General features: G+C 37.9%; 1 protein-coding gene across 8 annotated transcripts in view; it reads right to left on the reverse strand.

Moving 5' to 3' along the window:
* nbeab (neurobeachin b) overlaps positions 1-24,734 on the reverse strand; it is a 302,755-nt gene that overhangs the window by 88,594 nt on the left and 189,427 nt on the right. For 7 of the 8 annotated variants that reach the window (XM_047391756.1, XM_047391755.1, XM_047391757.1 and 4 more), the window contains 2 exons: positions 16,961-17,085; positions 4,514-4,660 (listed from right to left, as the gene is read on the reverse strand). In XM_047391756.1, coding sequence (XP_047247712.1) covers positions 4,514-4,660; positions 16,961-17,085 — 272 coding nt within the window. The remainder of the gene's footprint in view (positions 1-4,513; positions 4,661-16,960; positions 17,086-24,734) is intronic. The other variant, XM_047391759.1, reaches the window with a different exon arrangement.

Here is a 24,734-nt window from a genome sequence, read left to right on the forward strand (position 1 = left end):
GTGCAAATCAGCATTGTTTGAATCCCCCAAAAAATTGTTTTAGAAGTCAAGTTAAAATCCGTTTTAAAAACAGAACGTTCATCAAGAAAACTTTATTGATTAGAAAAGTTTAGTTTATAATTATCTTTCACGACCGCGTGTTTGCAGTTTGAGTCTAAAATAGGCAATTAATTCAAACTGTACTTAGAATTTAATTCAGACATTTAGGTAAAAAAAAAAAAAAAAAACAGCACTAAAGTTTTAAAGCAATTGATTGGCCATTAGAGCGGATTTTGAACATGGTGGGCTGATTGTGATCGCGTTGTTTTATTTCATTGCTCCCTCTACCACTTCATCCTCTTCATCCGCATGTTGTCAGATCAGTGTCGCTGTATAGAGCCCCCTTACAGTGATTTGTCTGCTCTCAAGTGAAAGCCCTCGAAAATCGGGATATTTATCGATCCCTTAAACTCCAAAGAGCCACTTTAATGTCTCGTCAATCTTAATCTGCGTTCCTCAGCCAATTATGGGCGATAGTGTTACAGAAATACAAGTGGATTTCGGTCGGAGCTCCCAGAGCGTCCCTTCATCGCTCTTGCTGCACAGTTAAACCATCCTCCCCTGGATACGTGTATAGTTTTTCCTTCCCAGCATTGCTCGGCTCCATTAAAGTTAATACTATCTGCTGATGCTGTCAGAGCAAATAATACACAGTACTTACAAGCGTCACATAGGTAACCAATAACCTCAACCTCTTAACTGCGTTTGCAAGATTTTTTAAATTTTTTTTTTACACAGGATTAAGAATAATTAATAATCACCCTTAAAATAATTACATTTATCCCACTTATTTTTACATTTCCTGAATTTATTTTATTTACTTGGCTTAACAAAAATAACTGTTGAGGTCTTTAATGTCATCTCAGTCCCCAAAGTATAATGGGAAAAAAAAAAACAGATAACACTTCTGGGTAAAGCTCTGTAATCTGTCCCAAAAGAGCTACTCCAAGAGCAACACATTGGAGCCTGAAGCATTAAGTATCTATTGCTCATCGGCAGAAGAGGATTATGCAGTAATCCCCTCAGGGATCCGTCCATAATTAGGCTATAACATTATATGTTTACATAAGTATAATAAAATTAAGGGCAAGTTACACAGGATGAAGGATCTGTACAAGAAAAAGCCCGCAATACCACGTTGTTGGGGCTTTTTTTTTTTAATGAAAATGCAAACATACCTTAAACTAAATTATCTAATTCCGTTGAGGTGGACATTTGGGAGAACAGCTCAGAGGATGAGTTTATTTATACATGCAATCTATGAAAACACTGCAATGTTTGACTACTGTTTACATGTAAGGAAGGTGAGTTACTTGCAAAGATAAGCACTATGAGGATTTCTTTTATGCTAACAGATTTGCAGAAACACAATTTGCAAATAGTAAGCAAAACAAAACCTTTTGCCTTTCTCATACAGAGTTCATGCATTCAGAAATGTGGGGTTAATTTTCCTCTTTTATAAACATGTCACCACTTGAGTGATCTTTATTTTTAATGGGGTCTTAAACCAGATACAAAAAAGGCTAAATTAAGGCAAAACAAAATGGTTGTGGTGGCTAAGCCACACTTGGTGGTGTGCTAACAAGCTTCCGGTATGGTGGCAGAACACTCAAATCTACAGACTCCTCCTTGACATGAGAAATGCTCCAGATACTGTTTTCTCTCTCTCTCTCTCTCTCTCTCTCTCTCTCACACACACACACACACATTTTTATTTTACCCAGTTCCAGATAAATATGTGCATACAAAATAAATTCATTTATAGCCAGTTTGAGCACAGACAGCATTTTTAGTGTTTGTGGGGGAGAAAAACTAATCATATGTTGAGTAACCGCAACTGCCAGAGCTCATGAGGGCAGGCGCCGCCCCTTTGGCAGCAGCAGCAGCAGCAGCAGGCACTGACCCAGCGCCTGGCAGGAGGAGGACTGTTGTTGACAAGGATCTTGTCCCAGATCTCTCATTAAGGCTGTTCATGCCTGGGATTATAAACAGGACAAATTCAGATTGTTCATCTAAAAAGCATAATCTCACTGTTACAGCATTCTGAAGCCCCACTATTGACAAAAACAAGAACTCAAAATGCACTTAACACAAAAAAGAAATCTCAGATCTTATTCCTCAAAGTTTGTTTTAGCACACACATAAACATATTAAAAATATCAAGCTCAGCGGTTCTGCTTTTACAGGGTCATTTGTAGTTTTCCCAGGGTAAAACCTCCTCTTTGTGTACTACTCTCTGCTATGTGCTTTAGATTGCCCGATGAAGGGTTCATCTGACAGACATGGAGCGTTTGGCTGCCTGCTGGCCTTGGGTGAGAAAGGAGGGGTTAGTCTCATCTGTGAGATCTTAAGGGATTTCACTGCTCAGAAGTGCCCTGCTTCAGTTTAAGCTTCACACGCCAAATTTCCAGCACTACATGGCTTTAAAACAGACATTTTCAATGATCGAAGTTTTTTTTCTTCCTAACAAATAATGTTTTCATACAGTTTAAACCTGGAATACACAAATGTTTACATGTTTACATTTGTTTTGGATTTTTATGTGCAAAACATGTATATCTACAGTAGATCTACTAACAAGAGAACAAACAAATCAAAAATCTAATATCCAGCAGCAGTAGCAACATACAAATGGGCCATCATCACTGGTGGAGGAAAACACAATTACAACTATATAGCACATTTTAGCTTTATCTCAGGAAAACAGAACATGTTTCTTTTTAGTTGAGTATAGGTCAGGGGTCAGCAACCTTTACAATCTAAAGAGGCATTTTTGCACTCATTCTAACTAGATAAATGTCAATTAGAGCTGCAAAATTTACTTCTCACTTAGGAAACGTAGTAGAAATTGCACTCTTGAGTGAAACATATTTGTGAAAAATTAATTAAAATACATAGCTGATGTAAGGAAATAAGCATAGCTGAGCACATAGTTTTAAAGTGAATGGATTCAAATGACTGAACAAAAAGGACATATCCTTTGTGGTCATTCTGTTGTGGAACTCCTATGCTGAGATAGCATAAATATGGAGGAACTGCTATCCTAACCCAAAAGTCACACTTGGCTCTGGATCTGCAGGTTGCAAACATATAGTATAGGTGGATACGTCTCTGTTATCCAGCCAAAAATTAGCTGGATAACTGTCTTGTACAACATGCTTAATCTAATAATAATTAATGTTGTTAATTTGAGTAATTTACAATTTTTAGTCACACTAAAACTAAAATCAAACTTTTATGATTATTTAGCTTAAAGTCAGAGCAAGTTTAGACTTAAATTACAGAATCTTTGAAAGCAGCGAGTAGAAAATTGGACAAGTTAAACAAATGACTGCCTTGTGTAACACAAACTTTCAAAGCTAATTTGCAAAATATTAAGAATCATTCAACAAGCATACAGTTCGCAAAGATCACAGGAGGATACCATACATTACAGCTGTTTCAACTATAATTTTAGACGATCCTTGAAAAAGCAATCCTTGAGAAAAGTAAAACTTTCAGCAGTAACCATGTTGTCACAGCACATGACCCTGAGCTGGTGCTCTGATACACTGAAATAACAACCATAACTGAAAAGATTTTTGTATTGCATGATAATTTGTCATTATTTAAGTAAACATACAATTGGTTAAACAGCATCATCTAACATGATAATAAAATTACCTATTATAGAGGTAATAACATTAGGTCAAGGCCGATGCTAAGATAAGCGTCAATAATCTTTTTTTCATGTCTATTCCATGACTTTGTCCTCCAAAGCATTCCAAATATGAAAAGTGACACATCTAGATTTATGAACATTTAGATGTTGCTTTATGTTTACACGGCTTGATCCTTGCAATAAACAAGAAGTAGGCCTAAACAGAAAAGAACTGGTGAGGTGTAAAGCATGTGTAGCTTTCACAATTCAGCAAAGTGGTCCAGTTCAGAACCACAACAGTGAACTCAAACTTCAAACACTGCACGTAAAGATACATCTCAGTAAATTGGAATATGTGTTCCAATGAGGCTCGATTGTCAGATTTAAAGTACGTTTTGAAAATAACATTTAAGCGAGTTTTACACATACATTTTTATTAAGTACACATTTCTGCATTAAAAATGTTGGTTTTTTTTGTTGGTCTAATGTGATATTCAAATCTTCTAAGAAATTAAATATTATGTTTACATTTGGTTTAAAATAATCATAATTAATAGAAAGGTTTGAAAACATCAATCTGTGTGCAATTAATCTATATAATGTGATTTATGTTGTGAATTGAGTTAATGAAATAAATGAACTTTTCTATTATATCCTAATTGATTGAGATGCAGCTGTACATATAAAACATGATGGTTGTAGACATTCCACCATGGATAGCAATGAACATGCAAAGGTAAAACACAATGTCAACAATGCAATCAATGAATGTAAAGACTGATAAAAAAAAGAGGTGCATTAATGAATGGGGGGTTATTTGAAAGGCCGATGTACCGCCAACGTTGTCCATCTCCTTCTCCTGGAGCAGGCTGACATTATCATCTTCTCCATCCAGGACCAGTTCTGTCTCTGGGTTCTGACTGGCGAAAGTTGGACTTCGGAAAACTATCTTAGACTTCACTGCCTTTTCTTCCTTTAATGCTGTAAAAAAACACATAATATAAGTGATGTCTCGAAAAGTTGTACTCTGCCCTCTCTGGAAGACTTATTTCAGTAATTGTTCTGAAACTGGCTACTTTTTTTAAACATTACAAGTTAAGTGCAGTGGCACAGCCAAGGTGGGCTAGGAGAGGGGACCTATATGCATGGTATTTTTATGAATATGAAAGAGCAACAAATGTAGAACCACCAGCAGCTTTTCATACACTAGGTCTGTAGTAAGATAGAAAATATGTTGCCAGTAGTAAAAGTGTAGAATAGAAGTGTCTGCTTTTTATTTTGGAACAAGAAAAATACCAACCACTCATATTTAATCTGATTTTATCTGTTAACATAAAAGGTGAGTAGAGAGAGATGTGGAAAACATTTATCTAAATATATTTTCAAAACATTTTCTTAGCTTTCTAAAACTGACCTGCTCTCCAACAGTGATTTAACCTATGTTGCAGCAGAAAATAAGATAAAACCAGTCATTTTACATGTCCTGACTTCAAATACAAATATTTGGTCATCCAAACACAGTACAACTTGTTTGCCTCACGAATAAAATACTACATATTAAATCTGTATTTGTGAATAAAACCATGTGTTTTGTTGCAAGCCATCAATGCATACACACAATTCACAATGCACATTTTTTGGTAAAGTTTGGTCACTACTAGTCTTTTGCTTATTATTGCAATTTCTATTAAAAGCTATCTGGTCTACCATACTCAATTACCATATAAATTTTTGTTGCATGTATAAATATATTAAAATGACTGTACATAAAATTATAAAACAAAAAAGGAAAGGCAATATAATAATACAGTAAACAATATTTTAGGAAATAAAATGTTTGAACATATCTAATAAAATACAAGGTAAAACAGAAAACTAAGGCAACAAACAACAGAATGATCCTGATTCTTTTTGCACACCAATTTATCTGCATATGAAAGAATGCCAAGGCTCTTTATGGGGTCCTGCACTGAATACATTTTGAGTGGTTTAACATCAGAAGTGTGCCAGCTTTTATTTTTAGGTCAACAATGAAAGACAATCTTTATCTTAAAAGACCAAAAGCTGAGTCGGGGTATACATATCAAGCTCAGTGTAGATTAGAGAAAATATTTGCTGCTTTAGGAGACTAGACAAGAGTGGGACTGAACAGACAGCTCAATTAGGAGCCTGTTTATAGTAGGAAGTCATCATATGGCGTTAAAATTCAAATCGAAAAGGACGCGTTCTTACACGATACAAAAACATAAGAATCAAAATGCACTTTTCATCTTAAATGAGCCCAGCTTGAACACGTGCCTGTCATGCAGCTGCTCAAAACACTTCAGTGAACCCCCCCCCCCCAAAGACCAATGTAGGAAATAACCAGTGGAGAATTTTGTGTACGCTAAGGGAAGAAGACATATCAAGGTAAGGAAGGTGGCTGACGCATGTCTGACATGTTTCCTTTCACCACTATTCTTAATTTGCCTCTCCCTCCCCTGAGGAACATGTACCTTGTCTTGAAGAGGTCACATTTGACTGTTGTCAACACAGCTACTGAGGGAAAAAAAGCCTTGCTTCCTGCTCTGTCTCATATCTGGTGTGCTTTCATCAGATGAGGGGAAGAAGTTGGAGCGTTTCGGAAATGAATTCTGTTCGGTGTTACAGGGAAAAGTCAGCCAGTGGTCAGAAATCAAAGCTGGAAGAGTGAAACCTAAAACTGTATTTTTGTAAACCATCATTACGCCTTAAGTAAATGAAGGAAAATTCAACAGACCGGCTAAGGGTCTGACTGGCAGTTCTGGAAATGGTTTAGAAGACCAAATAAACCATGGTAATTTCAACATGCAAATCAATGTTAAGGGAGGCATGTATCTGTGAGAGTCAACATTGCCCTTTAACTACCAGAATGGACTTCAGTTCTCAGACAAAACAAACTGTTTAAAAATTAAAATTAATGATAACCTGTCATGAAATACAAAATCTGCAGAAATGAAGAGTCATGAGAAATGAAACTGTTGTACTTTTGTTTAATAAAATATTATGAAAAAATCTAAAGCAAAAGTTAGTCCCTGGCCTTCCAGTGTGACAGCAATTTTATTTCCTGTTTGTTTACTTGGTCTGCAGTCTCATGGGTTATCTTGTTCAATCATTGAGATGAACTGCCTCAGAGTGCACTAATTACACCCTGTAAAGTACACTGCAGAGCTTCCATGCCCTTATTGAAGGCTGATGAAGATCTGCTGTGTGTCACCAAAGGAGGCAGCCTTGTAGCACTCTTTGCTGGGGTTCAGCAAGAATGCATGGTCCTTAAAATTCCTTTGAGGGGAGCTAGGAACTGTCTGCTGTCTCAAAACATTTGTATCAAAAATGCACTCTGCAATCTTTTTATCTTTATTCATTTAGTTTAATCCTAGATGAATCCTTAAATCAGAAAGACTGCGTAGCCAGACTAATAGTTGAAAAGTCTGTGCTAAAACTTGTTCAAGACAAAAGATTACAGAAAGGCTAAAGATGGGAGGAAACAAAATGCTGAGAAACCGACCATTCTAATTATTAAAACAAGTTTCACAAAGCTGGCCTGCAAAATGTTAAGGGGTTATTTAACACTTAATTTTTTTTTAGTTTGATCACACACTTAGACTTTTGAAAAACCTTTGGCCGTAAAATCAGTTCATGGTGACACCTGAAGATTTCAAGTTAACAGTCTGCAAAATTATGCAAACAAATGTTTGTGGTCATATCTATGGCATGTTATTGTGACTGAATGAAACTGAACCAAATTACCTCTTTATTTGTATTTAGCACACAGTTTAAATACCAACAAATGTGACTGGATAGGAATATGATCGAGCACATTGTAAGAGTAATTTAGAGATCTGTGCAAAATATTTTGAGACAATATCTTATTCAGGTAAGGTGTTAATTATGTCAGCAAGAAAAGCAAACCAAATTTTTGCCATTCTAAAACCTCATGTATTCATTATAAACATTCATTGTATTTTGTACAGACAAACGGAATTTGAGATTTTAAGCTGCCCTTTTCCTGACCCTAAACCTGTATAAGTCCTGGATAGAGGGAAGGTCAGCCCAGAAAATGTTCTCTGCAGACCTGAATGTTCGTTGCATTCTGGACCTGTCCTGTTTTGTGGATGAGCCAAACCACTGTCAGATAGACAGTACAGACTGAATTATGGCAGCGTAGAAGATGACCAGCAGCCCCTGTGGACGGTTGTACTTCTTGAGTTGCCTCAGGAAGTACAGTCTCTGCTGGGCCTCCTTCCAAACAGTGTCTATTTGTGAGGACCATCTCAGGTTTCGAGAAATGGTGGTTCCTAGGAACCGGAAATGGTCCACAGTAGGTACAGTGTTATTGAGGATGGTGAGGGGGATGTGTGGGTGTGGTGTTCTCCAAAACACCACCTCCACACATCCATTATGAAATGAAAATAAATCAAACCAAACCGAGTTTAACACATGGGTTAGTTTAACAGAAGGAAAATCATTTTTAAAAGATGATATCGTCTCTCTCGCAGGTCAAATAATCCTTGAAAAGTATTAAACTGAGAAACAAAATGAGAATAAAATGTTTACTCTTCAACACTTGGTATGGTTTTCATAATTTTAAGCTAATTACAAAGTTTAGATTATTTGCACCTTATGTTCATAACTATTTGAAACAATGTCCCAAGGTTTAGCAATAACTTTATTGTATAAATTAAATGGTCAATGTTATTCATATCACAAATAGTCCGAAACACATAACATTATTTAACTTTAATTTCTAGAGGAGGTAAATTAGGTTAAGGTTCCAGTGAATTTGAGTCCGCAGAATTCATATGTTGTCATTTACATCTATACCTATTTATATTCAAAATGTTTTTGAGCTGCAACTTTTGTTAACCCAAAAATGAAAATTATTCAGCTTATTCTTTACTGTACTGGGATCTGCAGATAGTGATACTATAGAGCATGCATGCGCCAGTGGAAAAGAGATAACTGGTATTGTTTGTAAAAAGTAGCAATACCTACAAGAGATATAAATTTGAAGCAGTAAAAAAACACTTAAATCTCAAATTTGTATAACCTGTGCTTTATGTAAGGGTTCAAAAACTCTCCTACTTTTTCCAGACTCTTTCTGATCCAGCACTACACATGTAGAAAAAAAGTCCTATGGGATCACGAAGGCGATGCAATTCTTTCCTCTGTCTCTTAAATTTTATTTATTCTGTCTAGAAAATAACGAGGGGAAAAAAACTATTTTATACTTCTGGTATAAAGTAAGCAATACAACTTTTCATGTAGAGTGGTTTACACAGCACAGACGCACTAGGAGTAATCGTTATCCAATATTATGGTAAGTACTTTGCATGTCAACTTTGTTGTCATGCAACAGTCTCAGTCTCTACATAAAAACTAAGGATAGTGTATGATAATCCCACATTTTGCCTAAATATTATGTGTTCTTCTTAGCAAAGTGAATGTGCCATACACAGAGGTGAAAATAAGTATTAAACATGTCTATGTGTTTCTCAGTGAATATATTTCTAATGAGGCTGCTGACATGAAATCAACACCAGATGTTGGTAACAACCCCAGTAATCCACACATACAAAGAAATCATAAGAATTAGTCCAATAAAAAATGTGTGCAATAAATTGGAACGGCACAGGGAATATGTTCTGAGCAGACTAAAATTTATGAAATACTTAGTGGGAAAGCCTTTCTTTGAAATGACAGGTTCACGTTGTTTGCTTCATGAAGAAACTAGTTTTATGCTTTGCTTAATAGTCATGTTCACCTATTGTTACACACAAACTGTCTGGAAATCTTGGAGGCTCAGTGGGCCTCTTCTATGTACTCTAGATTCTTACCAAAAATGTCTCAGCAAATATTGGTCTGATCTGACTATTCTGTCCTAGTTTTGTATTTCAAATATTTGGCAGCAAACATTAAATGAGCTTTAATCTTGTTTTTGGAGCAGTGGAGTCTTGTGTGGTGAGTGTACATAGAGGCCATTGTGGTTGAGTCAATTACTCCATGTTCTCATATAAAAACAGTTAATTCTGAGTCTTTTATGAAGGTTTCTTTGAGTGGTCTTTGGCTCTCTATCACTACTCTTCAAATTTTTTTTTGACAATTGTTTCAGATATCATGTAATTGTGCAATTATGTGCTTTACAGTTTCAGATAATAGGTCCAATGGCGCTAACTAGAACATTTAGTAGTTTAGAAATCCGTCAGTGGCCAATTCCATTAGCATGGTTTAAAAAAACTATATGGCTGCGAAAGCCTTAAGTAATACATTTGCTTATATTCTTTATGACACATTTTTTGTGATGTATTGGTAGTGAGAAACCCTTTTATGGCAATTTATTAGAGCTAAACAAACTAATATTACTTTGCAGTGATATTGGGCAGGATTGCTTTCTAGATACAGAAAAATTTCTGGCTTTCGATGCCTTTTTGCACCTATGTTTCAAGTGTTCAGTACTTTAGTTCTACACAATTTATTTAATTTATTTGTAGGTGTGGATTTATTCAATTATCCCATCAGATATAAATTTACTCAGAAAAAGTTTATATGTTCAATACTTATTTTTCCCACTGTGTTTACTTTGAACCCTACATTCAAATATCTGGATATGTATGTTGGAAAATACTGTGATGTCATTTGCCACAGTATAATGCCTTTAATTAAAATGTTGGAAAAGGTTAATTTCACATCATGAGGCAATGCCTGCTAAAGTAAAAATCTATAAAGATTTCCGCCTGGTGCAATCAGCTTCAAGAGAAGCCGCTCACCTGAAATGAGACAGCAAGGACACCAGGAGGTAAAACACCCCGTTAAACATTTGGATCAATATTAACGTGACTTCCATTTCATGCTTGCCCAATTCCAATCACCGAACAATATAGTCCGATTCTGGGCGGAGGCTGGGGGTACCACAGCAGGTTATTACAGGCAAAGGCCAGAGAGCGAATGTGCTAGCTAAGCTGTCAGCACTACTAATAGACAATGAGGCAGAGTTTAAGGTATCAAGGTTTAAGGAGTTCAACCATTCTATCAGTGCCTACAGGCTTTAATACACAGACACACGGTGCATACAAAATGATTCTAAAGCTTAGAATGACAATGGGAAGCTGCTTTTCCATTGCCATTTAAAAAAGTTGTATGTATGATGTCAGGGAAGTATCACCCATAGGAGAACCATTATTCTGTTTTATTGTGGTGATTCTAAGTAATGCACTGAACTTGATTCAGACATCTGGTACAAACTAATACAACATGTAGTTAAAAAAAACAATACCCTTAACCACTTTAGTCTCAAAAGTATTATTTCCATATTAAAGAAAGAAGAAATGTGTGATTCAACTGGTCAAGTCGTTTACCAAAAATGGATTAATCCAGCTTCAAAATTGAGAAATACTTTGTTTCTTTTGTAGAAAAACAGAAATAACTTACTGATGATTCCAAAAGCAATGCAAAAGTCTTGCAGTTGTCTTTTCAAAAGACTCAGAAGATCTGTTTTACCCAACAAAAATAAACAATTGTCAATACAATATGAATACAAATGAATGAAAACAATTTAAAATTAAAGCAATACATACAAGTAAAGAAGCATTAAAATCAAAATCAAGCATCTGGTGATGATGCTCCATTTGTCTTTAGCATGTGTTCCATCCGTCAGTTGAATTAAGCTGTACAGCTTCAGGTCCTGTTGAAAGTTGTTCCAAGTGGAAGGACCATTACATTAATAAACAGATATAAAACTTTATTCAAACCTAATTGAAAGGCTCATAGGAACTGTCTGCACGTTGGACGTAGTTTGTATTGTAAAATTTGTATACAACCGTTCAAACAGGGGACTTTAAAATGCTATCAAGGTTACCAAGCATGTGATGATCTGCCCTGCTGCAGTTCCATACACTGGACTGCATCAAATCTTCTGCCTGTGGAGTTGAGAGGAGAGGTGCTGACATACAATACAGATCAAACCTTTGGACACACCTTCTCATTCAAAGAGATGTCTTTATTTTCATGACTATGAATATTGTAGCTTCATACTGAAGGCATCAAAACTATGAATCTTGTTTCTTGCCATACTACAAATTCTAACAGTCTATTCAGTAGGACTATCAGCTGTGTACTGTATCCACCTCCTGCACAACACAACTGATGGTCCCAACTCCATTTATAAGGCTTGAAATCCCACTTATTAAACCTGACAGGGCACACCTGAGAAGTGAAAACCATTTCAGGTGACTACCTCTTGAAGCTCATCAACAGAATGCCAAGAGTGTGCGGAGCAGTAATCAAAGCAAAAGGTGGCTACTTTGAAGAACCTAGAATATAAGACATATTTTCAGTTGTTTCACACTTTTTTGTTCAGTATATAATTCCACATGTGTTAATTCATAGTTTTGATGCCTTCAGTGTGAAGCTACAATATTCATAGTCATGAAAATAAAGAAAACTCTTTGAATGAGAAGGTGTGTCCAAACTTTTGGTCTGTACTGTATATAATTAAAAGTTGCCCTCTACATAATAAAGTTCTGAATAAACTCGGTCTGTGTAAAGTTGTTAACATCCGTGCCCCAGTATTGCTGGCTGTGTCTCCGCATCCAAACAGTTTGTTGTACTGAATTGGCAGTCAGATCTCCCTAAAGAGAGCATCCATAAATAATCATCTTTATTGGTCATTGCACATGTACATTACAACAAAATGTGTCCTCTGCATTTGACCCAGCCCTTACAGGGAGCAATGGGCTGCCATTGTGCGGTGCCCGGGAAGCATTCTGGGGCTAAGGGTCCTGCTCAGTGACCCAGAGTGGTAATCTGTGGGATACAAACCAGGCCCCTTGTGTCCCCTCTGGAACACAAACCTTCTGTTCTAACCACTAGGCCACCACTCCCCACTACGGTGTAATACGGAAAAGGAGATGGTAATGATTTGTATAATGTTTTTATTTGCATATGTTCAGCATCCATGAGGGTAAAATAATGTTTATGTCACGGAGTGACATTTTGGACTTTGTTTTATGGTTTCTTGTGATGGTTTATTTTGTCTAGTTGTTTCTATTAAGTTTATTAGTTTGTTTTGCTCCCTCTACTGCCTCCTGGTGTTTTGTTGTTCTCCTCCCTCATTAAGTTATTTTATGATTGTCTTCTTATTACTTGGTATGGTTTATTATTATTATTGTAATTATTATAGTTCTTGGTCTTCCCTGGATTCTCTAGTTTTATTTCTCTTTAGTATCTTTGTGGTTAATTGTGTTATTATTGGTTCCTTTGCACTCTTCTTGTTTACTAGTTTATTTTCTGTTTCCTTTCCAGTTCAGTGTGGTTAGGTTTGTTTACTTTTGTATTCAGGTTTTCTTTATGGGTTCTTTGTTTGTTCTCAGGTTGTTGTTATTGTTGTTCCTATGTCCCCTCTAGTTTCTCTGTTTACTTTAGTCATGATTATTCTAGTTTTCCTATTCCCCATTTGATTATTTATCTTTGTCTATAGGTTTGCTTGGTCTGTGTTTCTGTTTATTGTTTATTAGTTACTTTCCCCATCCTCAGCCTTTGTACTTGTTTCACCTGTTCCCTGTTCCATTGATTATCTGCCTTTGTTATCTCACAGTATATAAGTTGGTTTTGTGTCTTTGTTCGTTGCTGGTTCCTTGTGTTCGTCACACCTCGTTCTCATCCATGATTATGCTTTGTTTTTTGCCACGTCTTGCCTTGGGAGACCTGCAGTGATTTTGCTACGTTTTTTGACTTTGTAAATAAATCGCTGAATTACAAAGATGATCCTGCCGAGCTCTTGTCTGCACTTTGATCCGATCCAAAACCACATCGTGACAGTTTATAAGGTACGGTCTTCGTCCTCCGTACTTGTTGCTTCTATTGTGTGTAGCTTTGACCCACCCAAGGGTGACGTTACGGTTCGTGCAGAAGAACTAAATATTCTGCGGTGCCCAAGTTGACCCAGAGTTTGTGCTCTGGTACCTCTTTTCATTGTCACCGGGCCCACTGCCTTTGTATTTTGGTGTGTCGTGTTGAAAAAAGGACGTTCTCTGGCTTAGCCGGCCAATCTCATTGCTTTTGTTTGCTGATTGTCACTGTTCATGTCCCCTAGACATAGCAATTGACTGAGCTTTTGCTGTAACTAATTATATGTGCTCTCTTTCAGACTCTATCCTTGAAAACTGAGTCAAAGTTGATCTGTTCTTCCTTTCTAGATGAAACGACTAAAGGAGCTACGTCCACCAACATTTACTTTTCCTTCCCATAGAAAGTACTCCTGGATCAGTGCTTCTTTGTTCTCTTTGTGTCTCTGCTCTGTTCTCTCAAACCCCCAGTCGGTCGTGGCAGATGGCCGCTCACACTGAGCCTGGTTCTGTTGGAGGTTTCTTCCTGTTAAAAGGGAGTTTTTCCTCTCCACTGTCGCTACATGCATGCTCAGTATGAGGGATTGCTGCAAAGTCAACACCAGTGACTGTCCACTGTCTCTACATGCTCATCCAGGAGGAGTGAATGCTGCAAGTCACTGACTCGATGCAATCTGCTGGGTTTCCTTAGATAGAAAAACTTTCAATCCAATTTGAATAAATAACTGAATCTGACTGCATTGTTCAATGATTAGGATTAATTGGAATGTATGTACCTGACTTTTGTGAAGTGCCTTGAGACAACATGTGTTGTGAATTGTCGCTATATAAATAAACTGAATTGAATTGAATTTATGTGGACTCAAATTCACTGTAACTCTAACCTAATTAGTGGTAAAATATTGGTAAATGTTTTGGACTATTTGTGATATGATCACTATCTGGACAATGTTCAAGGGTTAGATCCCATTAAGATGATGTTTAATAGGTTTAACAGATATATACAGGTCCTTCTCAAAATATTAGCATATTGTGAAAAAGTTCATTATTTTCCATAATGTAATGATGAAAATTTAACATTCATATATTTTAGATTCATTGCACACTAACTGAAATATTTCAGGTCTTTTATTGTCTTAATACGGATGATTTTGGCATACAGCTCATGAAAACCCAAAATTCCTATCTCACAAAATTAGCATATTTCATCCGACCAATAAAAGAAAAGTGTTTTTAATACAAAAAACGTCACCCTTCAAATAATCATGTACAGTTATGCACTCAATACTTGGTCGGGAATCCTTTGGCAGAAATGACTGCTTCAATGCGGCGTGGCATGGAGGCAATCAGCCTGTGGCACTGCTGAGGTCTTATGGAGGCCCAGGATGCTTCGATAACGGCCTTTAGCTCATCCAGAGTGTTGGGTCTTGAGTCTCTCAACGTTCTCTTCACAATATCCCACAGATTCTCTATGGGGTTCAGGTCAGGAAAGTTGGCAGGCCAATTGAGCACAGTGATACCATGGTCAGTAAACCATTTACCAGTGGTTTTGGCACTGTGAGCAGGTGCCAGGTCGTGCTGAAAAATCAAATCTTCATCTCCATAATGCTTTTCAGCAGATGGAAGCATGAAGTGCTCCACAATCTCCTGATAGCTAGCTGCATTGACCCTGCCCTTGATAAAACACAGTGGACCAACACCAGCAGCTGACACGGCACCCCAGACCATCACTGACTGTGAGTACTTGACACTGGACTTCTGGCATTTTGGCATTTCCTTCTCCCCAGTCTTCCTCCAGACTCTGGCACCTTGATTTCCGAATGACATGCAGAATTTGCTTTCATCCAAAAAAAGTACTTTGGACCACTGAGCAACAGTCCAGTGCTGCTTCTCTGTAGCCCAGGTCAGGCGCTTCTGCCGCTGTTTCTGGTTCAAAAGTGGCTTGACCTGGGGAATGCGGCACCTGTAGCCCATTTCCTGCACACGCCTGTGCACGGTGGCTCTGGATGTTTCTACTCCAGACTCAGTCCACTGCTTCCGCAGGTCCCCCAAGGTCTGGAAACGGCCCTTCTCCACAATCTTCCTCAGGGTCCGGTCACCTCTTCTCGTTGTGCAGCGTTTTCTGCCACACCTTTTCCTTCCCACAGACTTCCCACTGAGGTGCCTTGATACAGCACTCTGGGAACAGCCTATTCTTTTAGAAATTTCTTTCTGTGTCTTACCCTCTTGCTTGAGGGTGTCAATAGTGGCCTTCTGGACAGCAGTCAGGTCTGCAGTCTTACCCATGATTGGGGTTTTGAGTGATGAACCAGGCTGGGAGTTTTAAAGGCCTCGGGAATTTTTTGCAGGTGTTTAGAGTTAACTCGTTGATTCAGATGATTAGGTTCATAGCTCGTTTAGAGACCCTTTTAATGATATGCTAATTTTGTGAGATAGGAATTTTGGGTTTTCATGAGCTGTATGCCAAAATCATCCGTATTAAGACAATAAAAGACCTGAAATATTTCAGTTAGTGTGCAATGAATCTAAAATGTATGAATGTTAAATTTTCATCATGACATTGTGGAAAATAATGAACTTTATCACAATATGCTAATATTTTGAGAAGGACCTGTACATATTTACTGACAAATGGGATTAATCCAACACAATTTTCCTCTCATTTCAGGCAAATAATACCGAAAGGCGGATAATTTAAAATTTTTTCTCTATGCATGACAAAATAGTTTTTTTAAGTTAGGGCTTGTAACAGAGAAATCATTTGAAACAATAGATTGTAGCTTGAAAAATATAAAAAAACAATACAAAAAATGAACAAGAAATCAAAATCAGATGCAGAAGCTGCAATTATTGCATGTATCTTAAATGTAGGATCACCTGCTGCTACAAGAACTGCCAGATGTTCCTCTATAGAGCGGCAATGATGTACAGGCAGATCTCAATATAGTAAAGAACAAGCTGAAAGTAACAATAAGACAAATGAACTAAAGTGACTGTCTGCTCAAGTGGCCCATCTTGTAAGAGAGGACTTTAAGATTCAAAATCTCTTCAGGGCTATGATTAAAGGCAACTGATGCCATTGTGAATTGTGTTTCTTCTATTAAATTTGCCATAAAAAATACATTTAAATTTCTAAAACATTTACTCTGCTGTTTAGTTACATGCAGAAGGCCTTTTAGTTTGACAGGGAAGCCTTATTACGAAAGCCTGGGCTGTAAGGCTCTATACAGCAGTGACTCAATGCAAAACTAAACAATACAAAAGTTGCAGTCAAGAAGAAAACAGTACGAGCAGAGAGGTGTTCTGTTTTATATTTGATATCCATGCATTTCAACAACTACATCACAGTATGCTGAACGTCATGAACAAACTAAGATTTGCAATTTGATTAATATTTTTCACAAATCAATTAAGCGCTTACCATACTCTTGCAGGGACTTGCATGCTACATCTAAGTGGGTGGAGCCAAATGGGTTTCTGACAAATCTTCTCCTTCGCCGCAGATCATCTTCCCAGTAATCGAGACGCCAGAAGTCGTGCAGCTGACTATGACAGAAACAAGAAGACGGGCAGATTAGACAGAGTGCACACTCCTCAGTGATGGCCTGATTAGAGCAGCCAAGTTCAAATCACGAAAAACATCTAGGAAGGAAAAATCAGATATAGTGGACTTTATTAGGCTGAACGCTTCCAAGCTCTCTAGAGGTCTAGGTAATATTAGCTCTACAAAAGCCAATAGCATAACAGTGGGGAGCAGCAGCAAACACGGCACACATAAATCTTAGGCAACCCATTTACAAATACGGTTTCAAATTACAAATATAAATGGCACAGCTTGGTGTCTTTTTTTTTACAATGTTTTTTAACAAGTCTTGTAAATCAATGGTAGGAACCTCAACGCAGACAGCGTGGAGTTTAATGATCAGGGTCTTGAGGTGGTTGAAGCATGAGCCTATAAAACAAACCCTCCCCCAGTTGCATATGTAGCGCCATGATTAAAATAATGTGCTGAAATATTCATTGAAATGATTCCCAGGGCCCTGGAGCAACCCAATTGAAAATTGCATTTTTATTCATTATTAATAACAGCGAATTAAAGCCATAAAGAAAAAAAGAGAAGAAAACAGTTCCAGCATGTGGTAACCATCTTTGTAAATGATTATTCTAACATAAATGAGGACCTAGGGATAATTTTATGGCTTGCAGCTAATGCAAACCATTAAGCATGGGGACAAGCATTAGGCTTCTAAGTACAGGGTTTTCCAAATCTGATCTAGCTGTGGCTGTATCCAAACCTTTATGCCATCTTCACAGAAAATGAAGCTGCATTTTTTTTGACTCATTTTTATTATTATGCAAAGAGACTGGGCAACATTCTGATGAATTTTGTCAAACACATTAACTATTGCACATACCAGAACTGTAATAGCTGGAATGAAATTGAATTTTTGATGTTTCTCTTTGTTTTACCGACCAAAATAAAGAAAACCCTGTTATATGACAGCTATATACAGGAAATCCAAAGCTAAAAAAAACACCCTTGTATCAGGAAAAGTATGTTGTTAAATCCAAAAGGTGATTTCTCAACATGTGCCAGTTGCTGTAAGACCTTGACAGGCAGCCTTGTATTTGTTCGGTTTTTGCAACCCTTTCTCAACCACACATTTCTGAATCAGTCTAAACAGATTAAAGTGTTAGAGGGGATCACATCACAAAATACTGCCTCCTTGTTCCATGAGTATAATATCCACCAGTGTCAGAAATCAAAAGGCTCTGGAGAATTAGCCGAGCCCTGACAGCAACAAGGGCTCAGTTTCAGTTAAATATCAATCAAAAACTAGTACGAGTTGTGTGCGTGTCCAAGCAACTGTGGTTGTTGTATTCACAAAGTATCATGAGCTGGTATATGCAAAGTAACACTGAATGCCTTGAGCTTGTCCCCTGCCAATCTCCCTCAAAGCTTAACTGAGAAGAAGACAGATGTCAGTGGGTGGAAAGGAGACACCCACGTAAATGATATTGTAAACGCAAGATTACACAGTGTAAAAAATTTAAATCCACTAGAGGCAACTGGGTGATTATTGCGGAAGATTATGTCCTCCTAATTCTTCGAGGAAGTAGAGAGCACAGATGCCAGTGGGGGATAAATCCTTTCTTTGAAGATTTTCCTAATAAAGTGTTAACTGTTATAAATGCATTTGTTTCCAACTGGTTCGCTTAAGGTTGCTCATTATGGTTTAAATAGAGGTGCCTAAAAACAATGTACAATAAAAAACATTGAGTAAGACGAGTGGTATTTTTGATCCATGGTTTTAAAGCTGTGATCCAAGTTACATGTTCAATGGTCTGGATTGAACTTCTGGTGTTATAGTTACACTGGACACTTAGAGCTGTTTTACACTACAAGTCACATTGATCTACTTGCACAAAGCAGTCACACATTTATGCATCAATACACAGTAACACTATTTAATGTTGTTTTTATTTTGGGAGCTGAATTTACAGTTTAAGTAATAAAAGACAAATCCTGTTTCAGAATTATTAATGCAAAGATAATTGCCTGAATTCTCTATGTAACAAATTGTCCACCCAATGAAATCCTTTCATCAGACTTGGCTTGACATCCTTATTTCACACATTGAATGTGTCTGGCTTCATGACAACCATAAAGAATTGCTTTGCGTTGACCTGCTAGAAACTGGCAAAATTTATTAGTCCCATCACCCATCAATCAGCCAAATGGATTTCAAACCGCATTTTAAAAGCTAATTTTCCAGCACTGATAACCTACAGGAAACAGAGCACCATTATTTATGAAGGTTTTCAGACTTGCGAAGTGCAGCAGGATAAATGTGTAAGAAAGCTATTGTCTTTTATCTAGCCTTTTTCAAATGGACATTTTAAGCACATCTTTCCTCTAGGAGGCCTTGTTGAGGCTTGTGACATGCTAGATCTAACACTCATCTGCACAGTGTTTTATTTACAATTGAAAAATAAAGCTGGCAAACATAATTAAAAAAAACTGTGATAACAGAACTGCCAAAATGTTTGATATATTTTATTGCCAACTATATAGTATTGTTAGAAAGAACACAGGAAAAACTACAACTCACAAGGCTCATATCAATTCCAGATGAGGGGCTGTACATTCTATTTCCTGCAGATACTTATCTATTTGCTGCAGAAAAGTATAAAAAAGCCTTTTGGAGGGTGATAAATCTACATTATTACAATGATTAAAATTGTAATCTTGCATATCAGTTTGCAAATGTAACAGGTAAATTAAATACTTTGTTATAATTAACAAATTGATTTTTATTAAACTACATGTTTAACAAAGGGTGTTAATGCTGATATTTGTTAAATGGGTTGCGTTATGAATAAATACACCCATTGGCCATTTTATTCGGTACAACTTGTTAGTACCATGTTAGACTCATTTTGCTTTCAGAACTGCCTTAGTACTTCATGGCATACATTCAACACGCTGTCAGAAACATCCCTCCGGTATTTTGGTCCAATCGTTCATGCAGGATAGCATCAGATAGAAGCTGTGTTTGTCAGATGCACATCTATGATGCAAATCTCCTGTTCCACCACATCCTCAATGTGCTTTATTTGATAACGATCTGGTGACTGTGGAGGCCACTAGAGTAAAGAGAAATCATTGTTATGTTCAAGAAACCAGTTCTGGATAATTTGAGCTTTGCTATATGGGGCCTTATTCTGCGAGAAGTAGCCATCAGAAGATGAGTACACTGTGGGATGAACTAAAGGCATGAACATGGTCAGTAGCAATACTCATGCAGAGATTTAAAAAATGCTCAGATGGCACAAAGTAAGGAGTCTAAAGTGTGCCAGAAAAGTATTCCCCACACCATTACACCACCACCACCTGTGAGATCCTTTAATGTGAGGCAGGATGGATCCATGTTTTCTTGTTGTTTACTCTAAACTCTGACCCTGCCATCTGAATATCACAACTAAAATCAGTACTTATCAGCTCAGGCAACATTTTGTTTTCCATATCTGTTGCCTAATTTTGGTACTATTGTGCAATTATAGCCCAGTTCACAGCTTACAGGAGAGGGCACTTCCTCTGCTACAGCCCATCTGCTTCTAGGTTAGATTTGTTCAGAAATGCTATTCTGCACACCTCGATTGTAACCAGTGATTATGTGAGGTACTCTTGTTTTTATATTGTCTCAAACCTGTTTGCCAATTCTCTCCTGCCCTCTGACATCAACAAGGCATTTTTTTCTATGTTTTGGGCCATTCTTTATAAACATGTAAGTACGTACATACAGGGGTTGGACAATGAAACTGAAACACCTGGTTTTAGACCACAATAATTTATTAGTATGGTGTAGGGCTTCCTTTTGCGGCCAATACAACGTCAATTCGTCTTGGGAAGGACATATACAAGTCCTGCACAGTGGTCAGAGGGATTTTAAGCCATTCTTCTTGCAGGATAGTGGGCAGGTCACTACGTGATACTGGTGGAGGAAAACGTTTCCTGACTCGCTCCTCCAAAACACCCCAAAGTGGATCAATAATATTTAGATCTGGTGACTGTGCAGGCCATGGGAGATGTTCAACTTCACTTTCATGTTCATCAAACCAATCTTTCACCAGTCTTGCTGTGTGTATTGGTGCATTGTCATCCTGATACACGGCACCGCCTTCAGGATACAATGTTTGAACCATTGGATCCACATGGTCCTCAAGAATGGTTCGGTAGTCCTTGGCAGTGACGCGCCCATCTAGCACAAGTATTGGGCCAAGGGAATGCCATGATATGGCAGCCCAAACCATCACTGATCCACCACCATGCTTCAATCTGGGCATGCAACAGTCTGGGTGGTATGCTTCTTTGTGGCTTCTCCACACCGTAACTCTCCTGGATGTGGGGAAAACAGTAAAGGTGGACTCATCAGATAATGTTTGGCATTGGCATGAGTGACCAAAGGTTTGGCTATAGCAGCCCGGCTGTGTATATTGACCCTGTGGAGCTCCCGACGGACAGTTCTGGTGGAAACAGGAGAGTTGAGGTGCATATTTAATTCTGCCGTGATTTGGGCAGCCGTGGTTTTATGTTTTTTGGATACAATCCGGGTTAGCACCCGAACATCCCTTTCAGACAGCTTCCTCTTGCGTCCACAGTTAATCCTGTTGGATGTGGTTCGTCCTTCTTGGTGGTATGCTGACATTACCCTGGATACCGTGGCTCTTGATACATCACAAAGACTTGCTGTCTTGGTCACAGATGCGCCAGCAAGACGTGCACCAACAATTTGTCCTCTTTTGAACTCTGGTATGTCACCCATAATGTTGTGTGCATTTCAATATTTTGAGCAAAACTGTGCTCTTACCCTGCTAATTGAACCTTCACACTCTGCTCTCACTGGTGCAATGTGCAATCAATGAAGACTGGCTACCAGGCTGGTCCAATTTAGCCATGAAACCTCCCACTCTAAAATGACTGGTGTTTCAGTTTAATTGTCCAACCCCTGTACATACATAACATACATACCATAAATAGCATACATACCATTCACACACACACACACACACACACACACACACACACACACACACACACACACACACACACACACACACACACAGGTCAGGAGTTTCAAAAAATACTCAGGCGAGCCCACTGGCAATAAAAACCATGTCATGTTCAAAGTCACTTTTTTTCCCCATTCTTAGGCTTGGTTTAAACCTCAATAGGTCTTGTTCACCATGTCTAGATGCTGTCATCTCTAGATGAGTTGTTGCACGTGGTTAGGTGCATTGCTATTTGTACTATTAGCAATTAAAAAAGTGTTCTTAATAAAGGAAACAGTGAATGTATATCAGCTTAGTAAAGGTTAGAAGCTGTCATAGTACTTGTGAATGAGACAGGTTTTGTGTTGGAGTGAGAATTTAGTTTTGTATCAAGTCAATGCCAGTGAATGACATCTTAGCTGTCAAGGGGAAAAATATGCTGACTTCCATGGATTAAAAATGTTTAACACATTTTTTTCCCAAATCACACACAGAATGTTATTTTTTGTTTTTTTCCTACAGGGAAGACCAGGTAACTTTATGACAGAAACAATGAAGGTGCTCGATAGTCATGATTCCACTGCCACGAAGGACCAAACAGAAGGATCTATGCGACAGACCTTATCCTTTTATATTCATAAAACCTATTTGTGTGCACTAATGAGAGTAGCTGTGAAACCACATCTTTACTAAATAGGTATATTTGGAATTGATCGATTTAAGCTTGTCCTTTTTAAATGTGTACATTTAGGAAGATGATTCTGGCTTAAAAATTCTGCACATGTCCCATTATACTATTGGTTATAAACTGAACTGATTGCAGATGTTTTGTACATTTATTTAATTAATAAAATATAAACTGATAATTATTGCATGTGGTGTCTTAAGTTTAAGTCAAAATAAAACATGAGTGGTTAAAACATAATTTGAGTAATTAAATAAATTTTTGTAAAATAATATCAAAAATCCATTACAATTTATGATTTTGATAAGTGCATTTAAAAACTTGTTGGAATTCAATAAATTTACTTAAGTGTGCTTTAGCCCATTTATATTAGGTAATTGCTTCTCAGAAATATTAATTAAAATCTACACCAATAGTATTGGTTTTAACAGTTCTTATTAGTGCACTTTGTTCACAGATCTTTTGTCAGATTATTCAGAAAACACATTTGCAGTTCAGGTGTGAGACCTGAGGTGAGCAAGCCAAACAAATTGTATTTGATCCTATAAATAAATAAATAAATAAATACAGATCAGTAACTTGATCACTTAGTGTCTGCAGCTGACACAAACACAAAATACAGGTCCTTCTCAAAATATTAGCATATTGTGATAAAGTTCATTATTTTTCATAATGTCATGATGAAAATTTAACATTCATATATTTTAGATTCATTGCACACTAAATGAAATATTTAAGGTCTTTTATTGTCTTAATACGGATGATTTTGGCACACAGCTCATGAAAACCCAAAATTCCTATCTCACAAAATTAGCATATTTCATCCGACCAATAAAAGAAAAGTGTTTTTAATACAAAAAACATCAACCTTCAAATAATCATGTACAGTTATGCACTCAATACTTGGTCGGGAATCCTTTGGCAGAAATTACTGTTTCAATGCGGCGTGGCATGGAGGCAATCAGCCTGTGGCACTGCTGAGGTCTTATGGAGGCCCAGGATGCTTCAATAGCGGCCTTTAGCTCATCCAGAGTGTTGGGTCTTGAGTCTCTTAACGTTCTCTTCACAATATCCCACAGATTCTCTACGGGGTTCAGGTCAGGAGAGTTGGCAGGCCAATTGAGCACAGTGATACCATGGTCAGTAAACCATTTACCAGTGGTTTTGGCACTGTGAGCAGGTGCCAGGTCGTGCTGAAAAATGAAATCTTCATCTTCATAAAGCTTTTCAGCAGATGGAAGCATGAAGTGCTCCAAAATCTCCTGATAGCTAGCTGCATTGACCCTGCCCTTGATAAAACACAGTGGACCAACACCAGCAGCTGACACGGCACCCCAGACCATCACTGACTGTGGGTACTTGACACTGGACTTCTGGCATTTTGGCATTTCCTTCTCCCCAGTCTTCCTCCAGACTCTGGCACCTTGATTTCCGAATGACATGCAGAATTTGCTTTCATCCGAAAAAAGTACTTTGGACCACTGAGCAACAGTCCAGTGCTGCTTCTCTGTAGCCCAGGTCAGGCGCTTCTGCCGATGTTTCTGGTTCAAAAGTGGCTTGACCTGGGGAATGCAGCACCTGTAGCCCATTTCCTGCACACGCCTGTGCACGGTGGCTCTGGATGTTTCTACTCCAGACTCAGTCCACTGCTTCCGCAGGTCCCCCAAGGTCTGGAATCGGCCCTTCTCCACAATCTTCCTCAGGGTCCGGTCACCTCTTCTCGTTGTGCAGCGTTTTCTGCCACACATTTTCCTTCCCACAGACTTCCCACTGAGGTGCCTTGATACAGCACTCAGGGAACAGCCTATTCTTTCAGAAATTTCTTTCTGTGTCTTACCTTCTTGCTTGAGGGTGTCAATAGTGGCCTTCTGGACAGCAGTCAGGGCAGCAGTCTTACCCATGATTGGGGTTTTGAGTGATGAACCAGGCTGGGAGTTTTAAAGGCCTCAGGAATCTT

This window comes from Girardinichthys multiradiatus, chromosome 18 (assembly GCF_021462225.1).
Source record: "Girardinichthys multiradiatus isolate DD_20200921_A chromosome 18, DD_fGirMul_XY1, whole genome shotgun sequence".
Classification (NCBI taxonomy): Eukaryota; Metazoa; Chordata; class Actinopteri; order Cyprinodontiformes; family Goodeidae; genus Girardinichthys; species Girardinichthys multiradiatus.